We start from the raw sequence: 19928 nt of genomic DNA on the forward strand, positions 1-19928 counted from the left end.
ATACTGTTTCCCCTCTATCCATCCTGCTTGCTACCACTTCAAAGAATTCTAATTAAATTATCACCTGCTTCTGAGCTATGCTGATGTTGTATGTTTCTAAATACCCTGCTGTTACTTCTGTTATAGTAGACTCCATTTTCCCATGACAGATATTAAGCTAACTGGCTCATGGTTACTAGTGCTTTTTTTTTTAAAAATCTGTCTCTTTTTTGAATAAGTGTTACATCAGTTTTCTACCCTTTGGGACTTTTCCAGAATGTAAAGGATTCTTAGTAGATTACTATCAGTGCATCTGTTATTTCTGTAGCTACTTCCTTTCATATCCCAGAATGCATCCCATCAGGTCCAGGTGACTTATCAATCTTTAGCCCCAATGGTCTCCACAGCACTGCCCCCCCCCGCCCCCAATGATTTGTATGTATTTCCTCTCCTTTTGCCTTTTTTTTAAGTAATTTTGGAATATTGTTAATGTCTTCTGCTGAAGACCGATGCAAAGCATTCATTCAACTTCTCTGCCATTTCTGGTTTCCCCATTATTTTCTCAGCCTCGGCTCTCAGGGGTCTGTTGTTAACTTTGACACCTCTCTTTGTATTTAAAGAAGTTGTTTCTGTATGTTTTGATATTACTTGCCCTCAAATTTACTTTCTCCCTCCTTTTTTTTTATTATTGTTTTTGGTAATCCTGTGATTTGATTTTTTGAGACTTTCCCAATCCACTGGTTCGCCTCGGATCTTTGCTTTTCTTTTAAAATAAGAATATCCTGAACTTGGTCAGTTAACCATGGTTGGTTTATCCCCTTCCCAGAATCTGTCTTCCCAACTGAAATCTATCTTTAAGAAAAACAGAAACTGCTGGTAAAGCTCAGTGGGTCTGGCAGCATCTATGGAGAGAAATCAGAATTCATGTTTTTGGGTCCAGTGACCCTTCCTCGGAACTGCTGGTAGTTAAAAGCCAAAATTTTCCTAGCTACCGTCAGAACTGAGGAAGGGTGTCTTGAGCCAAAACATTAATTCTGATTTCTCTCCATAGATGCTACCAGGCCCACTGAGCTGTTGTAGCAATTTTAGTTTTTGATTTCTAGCATCCACAGTTTTTATTTCGGTTTTCATGAAATATATTTTTGACTCGTGAATTGTGTTCTTAAATGTCTGCCATTTTCGTCAACCAGTTTCTTTCCCTGCTACACTTCTTTTCCCAGCCAACTCTGCACTCCATTCCTTTTGTTGTAAATGCCCTTTTTAAGTTGTTTTTTGCCCAGATGTTTCCAAGCCAATGTTTTCCCACTCAAACTGAATGCTAAATCCACTTTACACTTTTTTTATACTTCTCATTTTCTGAAGAAGGGTCCAGACCCGAGACGTCAGCCTTCCTGCTCCTATGATGCTGCTTGGCCTACTGTGTTCATCCAGCTCTACACCTTGTTATCTCAGATTCTCCAGCATCAGCAGTTCCCACTATCTCTATACTTTGAGGAAATCTTTTTACTGAGAGAGAATTTATTAACCCTACTCTCTATTACACATCACCAAATCCAAAATAGCTTGGTCTCTAGTTGGATCCACAACGAGTTGTTTCAGGAAATTGTATTCAGGGTAATCTGTGAAATTATTCCTCAAAGCTACATTTTTTTTTTCCCAAATCTACATGAGGATTAAAGCAGTCCGTGGTTAATGTACTGCACTTTTTACATACCCTCATTATCTCATGGTTTATTCTCTACAGTATAGCTACTGATAGGGCCTGGAAGTGACTCGTACCTGTCTTCCTCCTTGTTATTTCATGACTCTGCCCACGTGGCTTCTACATCTTCTGATCCAAGATTGTTTCTTCCCTCTACTACCAACACACTGGCATCAGTCAGTGCACCATCCACAATAATTACTAAATGACTCACCAAGGCTCCTGCAATAACACCTTCTATTCCTGTGATTGCTGCCATTTAAAAGGGCAAGGATAGATCTGGAGGGGAACACCAATTGCAAATTCTCCTCCCAACCCCACACCATCCTGATTTGCAATGATATCACCATTCCTTCACAGTTGCTAGGCCAAAATTTTGGGGCTCCCTCCCTAACTATGTTGGCAGTGTTTCTACACAACCCAGACTGCAGTGGATCAAGGTGGTAGCTCACCACTGCCTTCTCCAGGGCAATTCAGGATGGACAGTAAATGTTGGTTGGTTGAGCCAGTGATATCCACATCCCAAGAAAGAAATATTATTAGATGATGTGTTGGCCTTCATTGTATTACTATGGAACAGGAATCATGTAAAAGGCCTAGCTTACATAAGGAAGTGCTTCCCCCACTTCCAGGTCTTTGCTTTTACAGAAAATTTTGTGGTCACTTCACTGAAGCCACCCAGCTGTTTTGGAGCACTTTCTTCAACTCCCACGTTTGGGATTTAAACTGGCTTTTTCCTCTGGATTGCTAGTCCACTGCCATGACTGCTGCCTCACCAACACCCATCTTTATGAAATTGAGGGCTTTTTGGGTGTGGGGGGAGGGAGAAAAACTCTGATCAACTTATTTTTATACTCTTAACTCCTAATAATAGTATAGCATCTTCAATTCATTCTTCCAATTTACTTTTTTGAACTTAATTTTTGCTTCAGTTGTTGAACTGCTGGAGGTCACCTTTCATGGGGATGCACACTGGAAAATGTGGGCAACAAAATCTGCCGAACTGGATGTGAGTTCTTTTTATTCCCCTTTACCACCTAACTGTGACTGAGAACTCTTTGCCTTTCTTCCCATGTGTTGGAGCTATTCAATATTGCTCTTCCCTTGTCAAGTAACAAGACTAATTATTCTGACTAGTGCCCTCCCCTGTCTGACAGCAAGAGTCCTAGCATTGCAGGATGATATATTCAGCCCCATTCCTTCCACTCTGTATTAATTTTTTCAAAAATTTTTATTTCAGAAGCTTGTTTTTGAAAACTTCTACAGCTTTGAGATTTTCAGTTTTGGACAGTTATAGGGATCTGTAGAAATCATTAAGAAAGTTAGACTTGGGTAGGTTTTGGGATCACTATATAATTGGCTTGGAGACTCCATGAGTTAAAGATAAGCCCAGAAGTTGCTGGAAACAAAACCCAGACAAGGATAATCAAATAGATATTGAAATAAATTATATTTTTCACTTTCCCTTTACTTTCTTTCATGACATGTAACATTGAAGATGGAGGGATGGGGAAATGCTGCAGGGAAACAAACAAAAGAACCCTTGTGCCCTTTCCTTTGTGCTTGAGGGGCCTAGGGCTGTCCATCCCAACACTTTTTTTTTCCCCTGTTGTAATGCCTTGATCAATTGGCTAATCACTTGGTTTGTTTTTCACCTTTCTATTATGAATTATGATTGTCAGATTTCAAATAATCTTGCATTTTTGAGTACAAGACAAAACGCTTCAGCAGCGTACTTTTTCTCCCAGCAATAAATCAGTTCAGTCAAGCAGCTTTTCATCTGTTTCTCAATTTGTAGAAGAGTGTAGCTGCATGAAGACCGCAGAGGTCAGTGATGGGACCAGGATCATTACAGGCAGGACCTTGTTAAGGTACAAATAATTGAAGATGGTGATGGAATTCTGTCCATGATATGTTGAGGGTTAAAATGCAAGATGTAGAAGTCATGTTTGGGCTATATGAGGCCCTGGAGTGATTTGAACAGTTCTTGGTATCTAACCTTGAGATTACATTGTTTTTGGGAGTGCAGCATAGATTTACCAGAATGACACTTGGACTCCTAAAGGTTACATTAGGAGGCACAACTGTGCAAACAAGTGTTAACTTCCCAAAAGTTTGGGGAACATGTAGGGGATTTAATGAAAGTTATCAAACTATGATGAACCGCTGGTTTCCCTCAATCAACACTATTTCTGCTGGTTGGGGAGGGGAGACAAATTTGTCATAGCAAATGCAGTGTGCAAATTAGTAGACACTTTCCTACATTGCAACAGTGAATACACTTCTTAAAGAGATTCATTGGTTGGTTGTAAAGGGGGAGAAAAACTCTTGGGGATATTCTGAGAGATTGTGAACGATTCTCTTTATAATTGCTAGTTGGCTCAGAGGTAGAGAGAATGAATGCAAAATTGCAGGGGGCTTTTGTTGCTTTCACTTGGCCCATGCTGGGTCATGGCAGGTAGGGATGGTAGGAGGAGGGATACAGTATGTTTTGGGGGGGGGGGGGGGCAGCGTGGGGCAAGAGGGGGACACAGGAAAAGTGGGAAATTGCTGTCAACATGAACAAGCATGACTGTGCTGCCAAAGGGATAGTGGTATCTTTGTCTGTTCAGAGCTTTCTTTCTTGGTGCCTACTCTCTGTAAGACAGAACACCATACAAAAATAGTGAAGGTAATTATTATCAAATTGCCTATGGTTAACTTTGTATTTTTAATTATACACTTGACCATAAAGATTACAAGATTTGGCCTTGCCCATCTCCAATTTAGCTCACCGTTTATCTAGGTTGCTTGCTCCATCTGAACTACACCTCCCTTTTGTAAATCCTTTCTTGAAATGTGTTTCAGTGGCTCGCAATGTAAATATTTATTTGGGTGAATCCGAAGGTGGGAACAGCCCTTCGAAAGATGATGACTCCCTGCTTCATCCTGGCAACTTGACCAGCACATCAGATGAAACAAGCACACTGGAAATGGGTGTCGAGGTGAGAGATTTTACTTTGCATTTTGATATCGCCTGTTGTGAACAGGCAGAATTTTGAAAAGTAGCTCTCAACTCTATTGGAAAAACTACAGGCATGAATTGTGTAGGTTATCCTAGTTACATGGGGTTTTCTAAAACTCAGCAAATCAGTAACTAGAGACCATGAATTTAAAATCATCCTTGTAAAAATGAAGCAAAAGATAAAGACTTAACACAGGATTGTCCTACCACAAATTGGGTCAGGTTACAATTTTGGGAAGGGAATTTGGGAAAAATAATTGAAAAATAACATTATAGAACGGTACAAAGGTTTGTGTTGTAATATTATAGTGCCGTATCCTCTATTGTCATTTTTTTTGAGCTGTAGGAGTGTGATGACTCTAGACTATGAACTGATGCCTTAACAAGGGAATGGCAGGCATTCATGTTCAAGTTTTCATTCATTGCTGTATTGAGACTTTTTAACAGGTATTTTCTAATCAACCTGTTTATGGATGATGTGCTCCTCCTGGAATAGTTGGGCCTTAACTCAGGGCCTCCTGGCTGAAAGGTAGGGACATTACCACTGTGTGACCAGAGCATCCCCTTCCAAGTTTAATGATTGGCAAGTTAATTTGGTACCTGCCTTCTGTACCGAACACTTGGGATACGTTTTACAGTTACCATTTGTGAATTTTGGGCAACTAACCATTCTTTTTGAAGAGAAATTGAAGCTCAAGTCTGAGGAAGGGTCACCGGACCCAAAACGTTAACTCTGATTTCTCTTCACAGGTTCTGCCAGCTTTTCCAGCAATTTCTGTTTTTGTTCCTGATTTACTGCATTTGCAGTACTTGCGGTTTTTAAACTTATTTTCCGTTTGCGCTGTATCTAGATTTTGGTGAACTTTAGATTCAAATTTATTTTCGAAGCAATTCAGTACTCTAAACCTTCATTGTTTGATCTTGTTATGACACTGAGATGGACAGCCGAATCACATCAGCCTCCTTATCCCTGTATTTGCAACGCAGTAAAACTTAAAATAGTCAATGGCCCTCAAAATTGATCCTGGTAGTTCCTAACCAGACTTTTAAAATAACCAATATGAAACTTTGTGAATACACGATACCAGATGCTAAGTTCATACCTTAAACAAAAGACTTAATGACAATTTACTAATAATACAGCAGTAGGTTTAGCCAAGCAAAAGTAAACAAGGTAATCGAATTAATCAGATAGTAGGAACCGCAGATGCTGGAGAATCCGAGACAACAAGGTGCAGGGCTGGATGAACACAGCAAGCCAAGCGGCATCAGAGGAGCAGAAAGGTTGACGTTTCGGGCCTAGACCCTTCATCAGAAAAGGGGGAGGGGAATGGGGTTCTGAAATAAATAGGGAGAGAGTGGGAGGCGGATAGAGGAGAGGATAGGTGGAGAGGAAACAAACGGGTCGAAGAGGCGGGGACGGGGCCAGTAAAGGTGAGTGTAGGTGGGGAGTTAGGGAGGACGGACAGGTCAAGGGGGTGGGATGAGGTTAGTCGGTAGGAGATGGGGGTGCGGCTTGAGGTGGGAGGAAGAACAGGTTAGGGAGGCGGGGACGAGCTGGACTGATTTTGGTTGAATCAGAGATAGTAGGAACTGCAGATGCTGGAGAATCCGAGACAACATGTGGGTACCCATGGGAGGGTACCAAGGGAGGGGAGGGAAAGATGTCTTTGGTGGTGGGGTCGGATTGCAGATGGCGGAAGTGTCGGAGGATGATGCGTTGGATCTGGAGGTTGGTGGGGTGGTACGTGAGGACGAGGGGGATTTTTTTTGGTTCTTTATTGCATGGACGGGGTGTGAGGGATGAGTTGTGGGAGACACGGTTGAGGGCGTTCTCGACCACTGAGGGGGGAAGTTACGGTCCTCGAAAAACGAGGACAACCGAGATGTACGGGAGTGGAATGCCTCGTCCTGGGAGCAGATGCGGCGGAGGCGAAGGAATTGGGAATAGGAGATAGTATTTTTGCAGGAAGGTGGGTGGGAGGAGGAGTATTCTAGGTAGCTGTGGGAGTCGGTGGGCTTGAAATGAATATTGGTTTCTCGGTGGTTGCCCGATATGGAGACAGAGGTCCAGGAAGGGGAGAGAGGTATCAGAGATGGTCCAGGTGAACTTAAGGTTGGGGTGGAAGGTGTTGGTGAAGTGGATGAACTGTTCGAGCTCCTCGTGGGAGCACGAGGTGGCGCCGATACAGTCATCAATGTAACGGAGGAAGAGGTGGGGTTTAGGGCCAGTGTAGGTACTGAAGAGGGTAACCTACAAAGAGGCAGGCGTAGCTTGGGCCCATGTGGGTACCCATGGCCACCCCCTTTGTCTGTAGGAAGTGGGAGGAATTGAAAGAGAAGTTGTTGAGGGTGAGGACGAGTTCGGCTAAGCAGCTGAGGGTGTCAGTGGAGGGGGACCGGTCGGGCCTGCGGGACAGGAAGAAGCGGAGGGCCTTTAGGCCATCTGCATGGGGAATGCAGGTGTATAGGGACTGGACGTCCATGGTAAAGATGAGGTGTTGGGGACCGGGGAATTGGAAGTTCTGGAGGAGGTGGAGGGCGTGGGTGGTGTCACGGACATAGGTAGGGAGTTCCTGGACCAAGGGGGAGAAAATGGAGTCCAGATAGTTGGAGATCAGTTCGGTGGGGCAGGAGCAGGTGGAGACAATGGGTTGACCAGGGCATTCAGGTTTGTGGATTTTGGGAAGGAGATAGAAGTGGGCAGTGCGGGGTTGGGGAACGATGAGGTTGGAGGCTGTGGGTGGGAGGTCACCTGAGGTGATGAGGTTGTGGATAGTTTGGGAGATGGCTTGGTGCTCAGGGGTGGGGTCATGATCAAGGGGGCGGTAGGAGGAGGTGTCGGAGAGTTGGCGTCTGGCCTCGGCGATGTAGAGGTCAGTGTGCCATACTACAACTGCGCCTCCCTTGTCCGTGGGTTTTATGGTGAGGTTGGGATTGGAGCGGAGGGCTGCACGTTCTGCAGGGGAGTGCAGGGCTGGATGAACACTGCAGGCCAAGCAGCATCATAGCAGATAGACTGACGTTTCGGGCCTAGATCTAATTAATAACTCTAATTAATATCTGATTTAAACCCAATCTTTGACTCTAGTGCCTACCCCACTCTCAATGGTAGACAGACAGATCTAATTAAGCGATAAATCAAACAAAAAATGAGATGTAACTGGCATGTTGGTTTAAGCAGTCTTTATGATCTGTAATCTCACAGGCACATAGATTGTAACTTGGTTTCTGAAGACCTCAACCTCGACCAGTACAAACAGTTTCTAATAAGCTGAGGTATATTTACTAATAATCCTTTTCTCTGGATTTTCAATAAGTTGATAATGGGAAGATAACCAGGAAGCAATCAAACCTATGTCCTGTAGCTTTAGCTGCAATTTTTCTAATGAAAACTCAGTCCAAAATGAGCACAAAACATATGTTGCCTTTAGCATTCAGTTCAGTTCATGGCTCTAAAACACATTTTTTTAAAAATAAAGAAAGAAACACCAAGCGTTATAACCAAATCCTGGAACTCCCTCTGGAGCAAAACTGTGAAAACACCTTCTTAGTGTGGACTGCAGAAGTTCATGAAGGTGAATCGCCATCATCTCAATTTGACTGCAAGGTGCGTACCTAACAAGAACTAATTTGAGTTGGAGAAGTGAGCTTGAATACTGGTGCATAATTGCAATAAGCTGGAGGAAACCCTGGTTGATGTGAACTCACCTGGTACAAGAAACCTGTACCTTAGGAAAACTAATACAACATTGTTAAAATCTTGATTCAACTGACATTGGCATTTCTTTTAAATTTTATCTAATCTCATTGTAAATTCATAATTGTAATTAAATGTGGAATTTTTCCATCCACTGTTGTAGTGAAGGATTTTTGTCTGCGTTTTCTGCCATCAAACCCATTACAAGACTGAAATTTAACAGGTGATGTTTATAGGCCAATTTATTTTGGGACCTGGGTGCAACAGGGTTACCATAGATAGTAGGAACTGCAGATGCTGGAGAATCCGAGACAACAAGGTGCAGGGCTGGATGAACACAGCAGGGTTACCATATACTCTTTTAAATGTCAAGTCGTCACCTTTTAAATCCACTTTGGGATGATGATGATGATGATGCAGTGGGTTCAACCCTGGCTGCTAGACCTTGGAGCCTGGGTTGGGGTCTAACTCTGGGAAATAGATGGCCTGTTAACTGTTCTCAGAAATGGGTGGGGTCATTTTAAGGGCTGCAAAATGCAATAGTCCTCAAGATGGTCTCAGTTGACAGCATCACATTGGTAGTTTTAAGAATTATTGGGTGCAGGATAACGTGAAACATCGCCATAATGGGTAGGCCTGAGACTTATTACTGGACAGAAGGGAGTTTGCTAACCCTGCCTATGGTCCAAAAATTGTTCATTTCCTCCACCCCAGCTCAAGCATCTTTTGCTGTCTTCTTAAGCACATGACATTATTTTAAAAAAAAAAACTAAATATGACAACACAACATTTAAAAACCTCAAATGCAACTAAAAACTAGTCTCTTGTCTGAATGGGAGAGTAGCTGTGCATGTTGTATGAGCAGCTCTGCGGTCTGTGTTTTAAGGTGAAGGGAACTCTGCAGCTAGCCCTTTGCACTTAATGCAGATATCTTTGCAATCTCACTACAGAGGAGCCAGTCAAGCTACGCCTGCCTCTTTGTAGGTTACGTGGAACAATCCCTCTTCCGTACCTACACCAGCCCTAAACCCCACCTCTTCCTCCATTACATTGATGACTGTATCGGCGCCGCCTCGTGCTCCCACGAGGAGCTCGAACAGTTTATACACTTCACTAACACCTTCCACCCCAACCTTAAGTTTACCTGGACCATCTCTAACACCTCTCTCCCCTTCCTGGACCTCTGTCTCCATATAGTGCAACCACCTAGAAACCGATATTCATTTCAAGCCCACCGACTCCCACAGCTACCTAGAATACCCCTCCTCCCACCCACCTTCCTGCAAAAATGCTATCCCCTATTCCCAATTCCTTCGCCTCCGCCGCATCTGCTCCCAGGATGAGGCATTCCACTCCCGTACATCTCGGTTGTCCTCGTTTTTCAAGGACCGTAACTTCCCCTCCTCAGTGGTCGAGAACGCCCTCAACCGTGTCTCCCGCACCTCATCCCTCACACCCCGTCCATGCAATAAGAACCAAAAAAAATCCCCCTTGTCCTCACGTACCACCCCACCAACCTCCGGATCCAACGCATCATCCTCCGACACTTCCGCCAGCTGCAATCCGACCCCACCACCAAAGACATCTTTCCCTCCCCACCCTTATCTGCTTTCCGGAGGGACAACTCTCTCTGTGACTCCCTTGTCCGCTCCACACTCCCCTCCAGCTCCGCCACACCCGGCACTTTTCCCTGCAACTGCAGGAAGTGCTACACCTACCCCCATCCCAGGCCCCAAGAAGACTTTCCACATCAAGCAGATGTTCACCTGCACACCTGCCAATGTGGTATACTGCATCCGCTGTGCCCGGTGTGTCTTCCTCTACATCGGGGAAACCAAGCGGAGACTCGGGGACCGCTTTGCAGAACACCTACGCTCAGTTCGCAATAAACAACTGCACCTCCCAGTCGCAAACCATTTCAACTCCCCCTCCCATTCCTCAGACGACATGTCCATCCTGGGCCTCCTGCAGTACCACAACGATGCCACCCGAAGGTTGCAGGAACAGCAACTCATATTTCGCTTGGCAACCCTGCAGCCCAATGGTATCAATGTGGATTTCACAACCTTCAAAATCTCCCCTCCCCCTACCGCATCCCAAAACCAGTCCAGCTTGTCCCTGCCTCCCTAACCTGTTCTTCCTCCCACCTATCCCCTCCTCCCACCTCAAGCCGCACCTCCATCTCCTACCGACTAACCTCATCCCGCCCCCTTGACCTGTCCGTCCTCCCTGGACTGACCTATCCCCTTCCTAACTCCCTACCTACACTCACCTTTACTGGCTCCATCCCCACCTCTTTGACCTGTTTGTTTCCTCTCCTCTATCCGCCTCCCACTCTCTCCCTATTTATTTCAAAACCCCCTTCCCCTCCCCCTTTTCTGATGGGTCTAGGCCCGAAACGTCAGCCTCTCTGCTCCTATGATGCTGCTTGGCCTGCTGTGTTCATCCAGCCCTGCACCTTGTTGTCTCGGATTCTCCAGCATCTGCAGTTCCTACTATCTCTGATTCTCTTCCTCCTAATTCTTTTATCAAACAGATTATATCTGTGCCCTTCATCTGCATGCCTGCTGGTGGAACTACTTTTTCTCTCCATCTGTGCTATTTTTAACGGCTGTTAAAAATTTCCAAAGTTTTGATAAACAAGTAATGAAATAATTTTAGTTTCCATTCCTTTTATCTGGGGTACATTGCACCAATAAAGGGTGTGGATGCATTGAGGATGCCAAGGAGCTTTACGAGAAATGTTCTAAGAGTTGATGAGAGACTTCAGCTCAATTGAGAGCTCTCCTTGGAGAGGTTAGCAGGGAGAGTTGATAGAGGTGTTTAAAAATCATGAAAAACCTGTGATTGTCAGCTGGCAGAAGGGTTGGTAATCAACGAGCAAGGTAATTGGTTAAAAAGATCAAAAGAGAGGTGGGATTTTAGGGTAGGTTAGCAAGTTGTTCTCTGGAATGTTCTAACTAAAAGGATAGTGAAACGTGATTCAATAGTAACTTTATAAAAGGAAATTGGACTGACGCTTGGAGAAATTTGTAGGGTTGCTGAGAGGGTGAGCGAGTGAGGCCGAAATGGATAGATGTTTTCAAGGAGCAATGGGCTGAATGGCTGCTACACTACAAGGCATTATGTGGATATCTGCTTTATTCCTCTTTAGGAAGCTGCAGATAGAAATAAAGGAAATGGCCTGTTCTTCAGGGATGGGAAATGCCGGATAGATTACATCCTTGTTTACAGAAAATCTAACACTCAAGCAGAGAAACGGGAAGTGTTTGAGAGAAACTTGAGAGCTGAAGGACTGAACATTGAAAAAGAGGTAAGTCTGATTTTTTTTTTTTTTTTTTTTAGACAATAGAAGGAAAGTCTGGTTATTGGCTTACTATCAGTTTGCATTTAGCAGCCTGACCAGCTGCTTGGGAAGATTCCAGAGCATCTGACCTGATCTTTTGCACATTAAGCAGTGAAAGTTACATATAATCTATGGCGTCTTTTTAATAGCAATCCTGAGGTTGGTAAGGTAGAGCATGGGTGGCTGGCACTTTTTTTGTGTTTTTGTCTTGATAGTTTAGACAGATGCGTACAAATTGAAATAATTGCACCATTTGAATGGGAGGCCATTCAACCCCTTGAGCTTGTTCTGCCTTTAATTAGACATGGTGGATTTGTATCTCGACCCATCAATTGGCTTTATTTCCAAAACCCTTTTTATACCTTCACTGAATATTTCTGTTTTGACATATTTTTCAATTGACCCCAGCTTCAATTGCTTTATTTTGGAAAGAGGAGTTGGGAAAGAGTTCATTACGATCATTTATACTCCCTGTCTGAAGAGGTGGCACAGTGGTTTGTGCTGCTGCCTCTCGACACCAGGGACCTGGGTTTGACTCCAACCCTGTATCTGTCTGTGTGGAGTCGGCACATTTCTCCCCACATTCGTGTGGATTTCCACTGGGTTCTCTGGTTTCCTTCCACAATCCAAAGTTTGAATCATAAATTGGAAAATGGAGTCTGAAGTGTTTTCTTTCAGAAAATGAACCCCCTTTTTTTTTTAAATGATTACAATTCAAAGGAAAAGTTAAACTGTGCAGGCACTTGCTGGTTATACAGGGGTGTGTAATTTTATTTAGCAGCTTGATTCTGTTCTCTTATAAAGTAAACTAGTATGAGGAATCCTTGGTTTGTAAAATGAAGCTGCCCAGTAATGGCTTTTGGTTTGATTGAAACAGATGAATTCCTATCTCCAACAAAAAAAAACTGTCCCTTTTGCCTCTCAGACCAAATTGTTGGAATTCCTATTGAAATTTCCATATTCCTAACTGTCAAAAAGAATTAACTTTGGAGAAATATATTCTCACCATAGTGGAAGCAGAAATAAAAGGGATTCCTTGATAGGTCCTGAGAGAAGATCAACCTCCCTTGGGGGGTAACAAAATCTATCCAAGGCAACAAGGCCTTGCAGGCACAGACAATGTCCGGACATCATGAAGAAAAGGTTATGTTTGCAAAATTGTGAAGTCATGTGCAGAAGTAAGACTATTTAAAAGCCACAGACATTCTGAAGGTTATATGTATAAGGACGTCTGCAGAATAGAACATACCCATTGGAAAAGAGGTCTCCATTGGAGTACGTGCAGGGGAAGCTGGAAGTCTTTCTCCTGAAATTCTTTCGGCAGTAAAAGCTCCTGAAAATTCTGTATATCAGTGAAACCTGAAACGTTGGACTGTGACCCGTCTCCAAAGACTGGGTTCCAGATTGATTTGGTTTCAATCGGATGAGCATCTTCCATCAATCTATGGTTGACAACAATTTGTTTTCAGAGACAGAAAACCCAGTAGACTGAGAAGTCAGCACATTCTGTCTTTTGTTTCCAGACTCTTGGCCCTCAGGTTTTTTTTGCTCATGTTAAAAATCATCTTCACAGAGACTGTTGTCTTTTTATTTTGAGTATGTCGGTGTCTGGAGTTAAGGGGATATCATTTCACCTTGGATCATGGTTTTAACATTGTTGACCAATATTTGCTGCTTGTTTTGAGAATAAGATTTGTCACTGATTAATATGTTTGAGTTAATCAGAGAAACTTGGTACAAAATTTCCCGTGTTGCAGATCATGGCATAAACAAAGAAGCATTTGGTCATTTTTGGTGATTGAATCAACACCTTTTATAATACTGATGGTGTTACCCGTTGAGAAGTGGATTTGATTATCAGTGCATTCTTGTCACAATCTGTAGGGAAGGTGATAGCCTAGTGGTATTGTTATTGGACTGTTAGAGACCCAGGAAGTGTTTTGGGGACTTTTGGGAGTTTGAGTTCAGTTTATATATTTTTAAGAAAAAAAAAAAAAAAATCTCTGGAATTAAGAGCCCAATGATGACCATGTCAATTGTTGGGAAAAGCCCATTTGGTCTGATGCCCTTGAGGCAAGGAAACTTCCATCCTTACCTGGTCTGACTTGCGTGTCACTCTAGACCCACAGTAATGTGGTTGACTCTTAATTGCCATCTGGACAATTAGGGATGGGTAATAAATGCTGGCCTGGCCAGTGACACCCAAATCCTGTAAATGAATAGTTTTTTTTTTTTTTTGAAGAAAGTACTTATTACTACCATGTACTCAGCCTCCTTGTTATGAGAACAATGTCTCTTCTGTAGATAACTCTCTATATGGTGGTATGCCCTCCACTAGTTGCTAGATTGTCCTCTTCCAGCTTGGCAGTAGTGGCAGTGAACTACATTAAATAACCTTTAGCCAGTACCACGTAGTAGTGTTGGAAAATACCATAGTGGTCAGCTGGGCAAATACCACAAGAACCCCTCAGAAGCTATTAAAAACAGCAGTGCGCTCTGCAGTGTGCAAAACTCTTTATCGAGTGCCAGCATTGAGGATTATTCGTGCTTTGCAATCAGTAAGCAAACAATTGCTTTGACTAATTGACCAAATTGCAAGTTGCACCTGCATACTGAGTATTGCAACTGAAGGACAACGATTGATTTTTATATTCAAGCCAATAGGGTGGCACGGTAGCTCAGTGGTCAGCACTGTTGCCTCTCAGCACCGGAGACCCGGGTTCGGTTCCAGCCTTGGGCGACTGTCTGTGTGGAGTTTGCACATTCTCCCCGTGTCTGTGTGGGTTTCCTCCCACAGTCCAAAGATGTGCAGGCTAGAGGGATTGGCCATGCTAAATTGCCCATAGTGGTCTGGGATGTGTAGATTAGGTGGGTTATAGGAGTACAGGTCAGGGTGGGATGCTCCTAGGGTCAGTGTGGACTTGTTGGGCCGAAGGGCCTGTTTCCACACTGTAGGGATTCTATGATTCTATGAAACCTCTGCTTCTCAGAAACCAGCCAGACTCCTGCATGTTGACCTAACGGATCATTGGGCATTGCCAACTGCCTCCATATCAAATGGCTTTGAGTTGATTGTCAGCATCTCCACATTCATGTGGGCACCTGTAACAAACACTGTGTTGGGAATGAAATTAGCCTGTAGCCCTCCAAGAACAATCTGTCAGTCATCCCATGAGCATCACTGGTGTTCCATCTGATATGAGAGATCGGCTGATGCTCAGATTGCTGTCATGTTCCAGGGAGATGGATTCAATGGCTCCTTTTTCGTACTTCTGTCTGATCATTCCTCTGTGTATGGGTGGGATTTAATATTGATTTTTGGACATGAGAGCAAAATATATGGCTTTGCATCATATAACCCATATGACGGTTTTTAATTGAAGGGCCTTGACAATATAGAAACTTTTTTTTTAGTTCATGGGATGTGGGCATCATTGGCTAGGTGAGCATTTATTGCCCAGAGAGAGTTTTGAGAGTTGACCACATTGCTCTGCTCTGGGTCTGGAGTCACATAGGTCAGACTTAACTACATTCGTGAACCAGATGGTTGGTTGGTTTTATTTTGTGTGACAATTGACAATGTTTTCATGGTCACCATTATGTTAGCTTTTAATTCTGATTTCTTTTTGTAGAATTCAAATTTCACCCACAGCTGTGATGAGATTCAAACCCAGATCATTTAGCCCGGGTTTCTGGATTACTAACCCAGTAACACTGCTGCCACATAAACTGCCTCTCCGTGATCTTGTTTCCTTCTGGGAGTTGAGAGATGGGTGCACGCACTCTGAATATTGGGTCAATTGGTTAGGACTCAATATTTTGAATGTTTGTTTGGAATTCTCTGCCTCTGGAGAATTGTGGATGGTCCACGATAAAGTTCCCTTAAGATGGTGATAGACAGAGTTTTGACTTCTTGCAATGCATGTGGAGAGTGGACAGGAAAATGGAAGGTGAGCCATGATTTCTATTCGATAGCGAAACAGGTTCGAGGGGTTGTTTAGTTGCGATTGGTCTGTTTCTTTTGAGGAAAACTGAATGCGGAAGGCTGTGAATGACTGGCCTAAATTGCTTATCTTAAACATGCTCTTGTGATGCAGGTGCCATCGGCATTTATTGCTGATGCCTTTGCAAGTGTAAATTAGTAATGAGCCACCATCTTGAGGGCTGAGGGCTGTATATAGACCTATGATGCTGTTAGGGAGGGGAATTACAAGACTTTGGCCCAGAGGTACTGAAGAAATGATATCTTTCCAAATCAGGATGGTGTGTAACTTGGAGGCAAGCTTGCGGATGGTGGTGTTCTGGTGCATCTGCTGAACTAATATCCTTCTGAATGGTACAAGTCATTGGTTTGTAAGGTGTTGCTGAAAGAACCTTGGCAGATTATTGCAGTGCATCTTGTGAATGGATAATAGACACTTTTTTTTTTTAAACGAGGTTATTGAGAAATAACTAACATCCTTTTAAAAGGACATTGAGCATGAGTTTGGAAAGAAGTAAAAGAAGATGCATGAAAAGGATGGAGGGGTGTGAATGCGAACTGAAGAAATGTGTTGTGGTCTATTCTGTAAATTCAGAACTTTTAATTTTACGGCTAACCATGCTACAAGCTGTAGTGTCAATTCCAGAGGCTGGAGTTTTGGTCACTGACTAGCTTCAGCCTATTTTACACTGATCCCATTCTCTCTCGCCGCTCCAAAAATTCTTCTGAGAATATTTATATCCCCACACAGCTGGTAAAGCTTATATATCCACTGCAGTCAGATAATGGAAAAAAAATGCTGCCTACGGTGCAGTATTACGTATAAATGTGTCTGCAATTTTCTTCCCACTTAATTTCTTTTTTGTTTAAAGACACTTCATAAAGCATTTGGAAATTTGTAATGATTTTCAACAGGTGATAAACTTGCATTAACTTAGCTGCCTTCTCCATACCCCTCCAGACCTGCTACCATCTGCCATGTCAACAACTAAATTGTGAACTCCAACATCCCATAACTGGCAATGAAATAACCAGACCATCTTTACTTTGTGTGATGTGGTTGGAGGAATAAATGTATTAGAGACTACAGCAGAACTCCCTTACTGATGTGAAAGCAAAATAATACAGGTATTAGAACCCTGAAGTAAAATCAGAAAATGCTGATAAAACACGGGCAACATCTGTGCAGAGAGAGACAGTTAATGTCAATTTCCTTTTCATCATTGATCTCCACAGACCCTCCCTGACCTTGGATTCCCAGTACTTCCTTTTTTTTTTGTTTTTAAATCTCAGAATACCCTGACAGTTCTTCAGAATGTTGTCATGTGATCTCCTCTTCTGTTCACATGAGATAGAAGGGCCCTTACTTTTTATTGTCAACTTGAATGATGGCATCTTTTGACAGTGTAGCACTCCCTCTACTGCCCTGTACTTGGTTTGAATTTGTTCCAAAAATTCAACTTGCATGTACCTTGGTATCTCTAGGACAAAACAATTACCTTCAGCTGAGAGCATAAATAATGACGAATAAGTCAGAGCACTAAATGAAACCTGGTTTTAAAGACCATATGTTTTATGTTTGCAATTTTGTTAGCATAGTGGTCAGTCACTGAGCATATTAGCAAGAGACTGCCCGTGAACTTGTGATCCCAATAAAATTTGAAAGAAAAATATACCTGTTAAACAGACACATTTTTGAACTTGTCTTATTAGAGATATCATAAAGAAAAGATTCAACCTTTTCACCCCAGCGATAACCTTTCAGGCACTCGAACCCCAGTGAAAAGTCACCCCTGTCTCCACGTTGGTTCAACTAGCACAGCTGTAATTGTTTGCTTTTCAGCAAATTTCTGCATTTGCTCTGCTATTTTCATTGTCTTTTCCCAGGATCTTTTAAACAAGCTGTGACTTTGGCTCACTTAGAACTTAACATTGGTTTCTTAACTTCATGTCATCAATGACATAGTAGGGTTTAGCCTGGAGGGAAACATGCCTCCGTTTTGCCACTTTTTTGCAATTAAAATGCTGCATGAGAAGGTCCGTTGGTGACTTTCTTGGCAGAAATTTTAAAATCTTTGTGGTCTATTAATGGCCATGTAAGGGCCTTGGTTTGTCACCTCCCTGATCACCCACCTCCACCAGCAACCAAGAGAGCTATTAGTTCCCCAAATGGGAAGCCATGTCAACCCGCTTGCTAACGTGGGTATGGGGTGCACAGAGCAAGGGATGACCTGCAAGTGCTCCAGTCTGGGGGTAATCAGGTGTGGCTGGGGGACAAAGGGTTGACCTCTGAAAGATAAATGACGTGTGTGTGTGTGTGTGTGTGTGTGTGTGTGTCCTTGACCTGATGTTCCCCCATCCACCACCTGTAACCTCCCGCGCCGTCCCAATGCAATTTCCCCCAAGGGAAAACCGATAAACTTATTGGTCCAATACACCTTTGTATACTTTAAACTGAAGGACCTTGACAATCAGTACCTTCATTTCAAAATATTAACTTTTTTGTTGCTGACTCGAGGTAAGAGTCTTTTTGTTTTGAAAAAACACTACAATTTGCTGGATCTCCTCTGGAGTAGGCCTTGACCAGCAGTCCTTAGGAGTTACACTGCTAGATGGGCCAGGCTTGAATCTGCTGGAGTTTGCAAACACATGAGGTGCTTTCACTGAAACCTGTGAGAACCTGATGGATCTTGACAGACCAAATGTGGAGAATGTTTCTCCTTGTGGGGAAAATCTAGAACAAACTGTCACTGCCCAACAATCGGGAATCGCTCTTTTAAAACAGGTGAGGGCCAAGTTTGCGGGTTGTGAATCTTTGGAACTTTGAGGGGGGGAATAAGGTGGTAGAAGCAGAGACCTTGAATGTTTTTAAGGCAGAAGTAGATTCTTGTTCAGCTGGGTTGGGGTGTAAAAGGTGAACATGGGTAGCCAGGAATATACACTTGAGGTTACAATCCAGTCAGCTGATTTGTACTAAAGATAGAACAAGCCCGATGGGCTGAAAAACCCACTCTCTCAAAATTGCATAAATATGAAAGGAGACTTTTCAGCCCGTTGTGTCTGTAACTAGGTCTCAGATGAGTGTCAGGGCTTGGTGCCCATTCTCCTGCCTTTCCCAAAATCCTTGCACATTAAGTGGTTTCTATTCAAATCACTGTCTTCTTGAATGCCTCAATTAAACCAGGCAGTACATTCCAGACTTGAACCACTCATTGTATGAAAACGTTTTCTCTCACCTCCCATTTGCTACTTGTTCGTGACAAGCCTGATCCCAATGAGCTAATTAACCACTTGACTAGAAGAATGGAGAAGTAGTCATGAGAGAAAGTAACTTGAGTAATGATGGACAGTTGTTTTTCTTCCTAATAATTCTCTTTAGTGGAGTGTGAAATGGTGAAAGCTACATCCTCTAATTGCCTGCACTTCATCACTGCAAAGCACTGTGCCACAATAGATAGTGATTTTGTTTTGTTGTAGTAAATCCTTGCCTACAAAGGGCACAGTGCTTCAGCCAAAGATTACTCTATAATTTGTAGCTTATTGAATTAAATGTTTACTTTTTTTTTATGTGAATGTTTAGTGTGGGAAGAATTTTGAAGGTCCCCCAGTGCTTTGGAGGAGGGTGGTTTCAGTCGAGAATCAAACCGACCAAGTCGATTTGAATTTTTAATTCCTTGTTAGGAGGTGAATGTCATTTTGGTATGGTCAGTCTTTATTGCCAATCCTGATTTGCCCTCCATGTCGAGCCGCTTTCCTGAGCTGTTAAAGTCCGTGGTGTAAGCATACCTACAGTGATGTCAGGAAGGGACTTCCAGGATTTTGCCTCAGTGACGCTGGAGGAATGGTGGTACAGTTCAAATCATAGATCATTGAATCCTTAGTGTAGAAACAGGCCCTTTGGCCCAAAAAATCCACACCGAACCTCAAAGCATCCCACTATAACCCACCTAATCTACACATCCCTGAACGCTACGGGCAATTTAGCATGGCCAACCCATGTAGCATGCACATCTTTGGACTGTGGGAGGAATGCAGAGCACCCGAAGGAAACCCGCACAGACACGGGGAGAATGTACAAACTCCACACAGACAGGTGCCCGAGGGTGGAATCGAACCCGGGCCCCTGGTGCTGTGAGGCAGCACTGCTAACCACTGAGCCACCATGCGGCTAGGAATGACTTGTAGGTGGTGTTCCTGTATAGCTGTTGCCCCTGC

At 43.2% G+C, this 19928-nt stretch overlaps 1 protein-coding gene across 1 annotated transcript in view; it reads left to right on the forward strand.

Annotated features, from left to right (window-relative positions):
* Positions 1-19928, forward strand: part of ano3 (anoctamin 3) — a 118225-nt gene that overhangs the window by 42686 nt on the left and 55611 nt on the right. The window contains exons 3-4 of the mRNA XM_048607626.1: positions 4529-4665; positions 11540-11698. Coding sequence (XP_048463583.1) covers positions 4529-4665; positions 11540-11698 — 296 coding nt within the window. The remainder of the gene's footprint in view (positions 1-4528; positions 4666-11539; positions 11699-19928) is intronic.

This window comes from Rhincodon typus, chromosome 18, assembly GCF_021869965.1.
Source record: "Rhincodon typus isolate 14 chromosome 18, sRhiTyp1.1, whole genome shotgun sequence".
NCBI lineage: Eukaryota > Metazoa > Chordata > Chondrichthyes > Orectolobiformes > Rhincodontidae > Rhincodon > Rhincodon typus.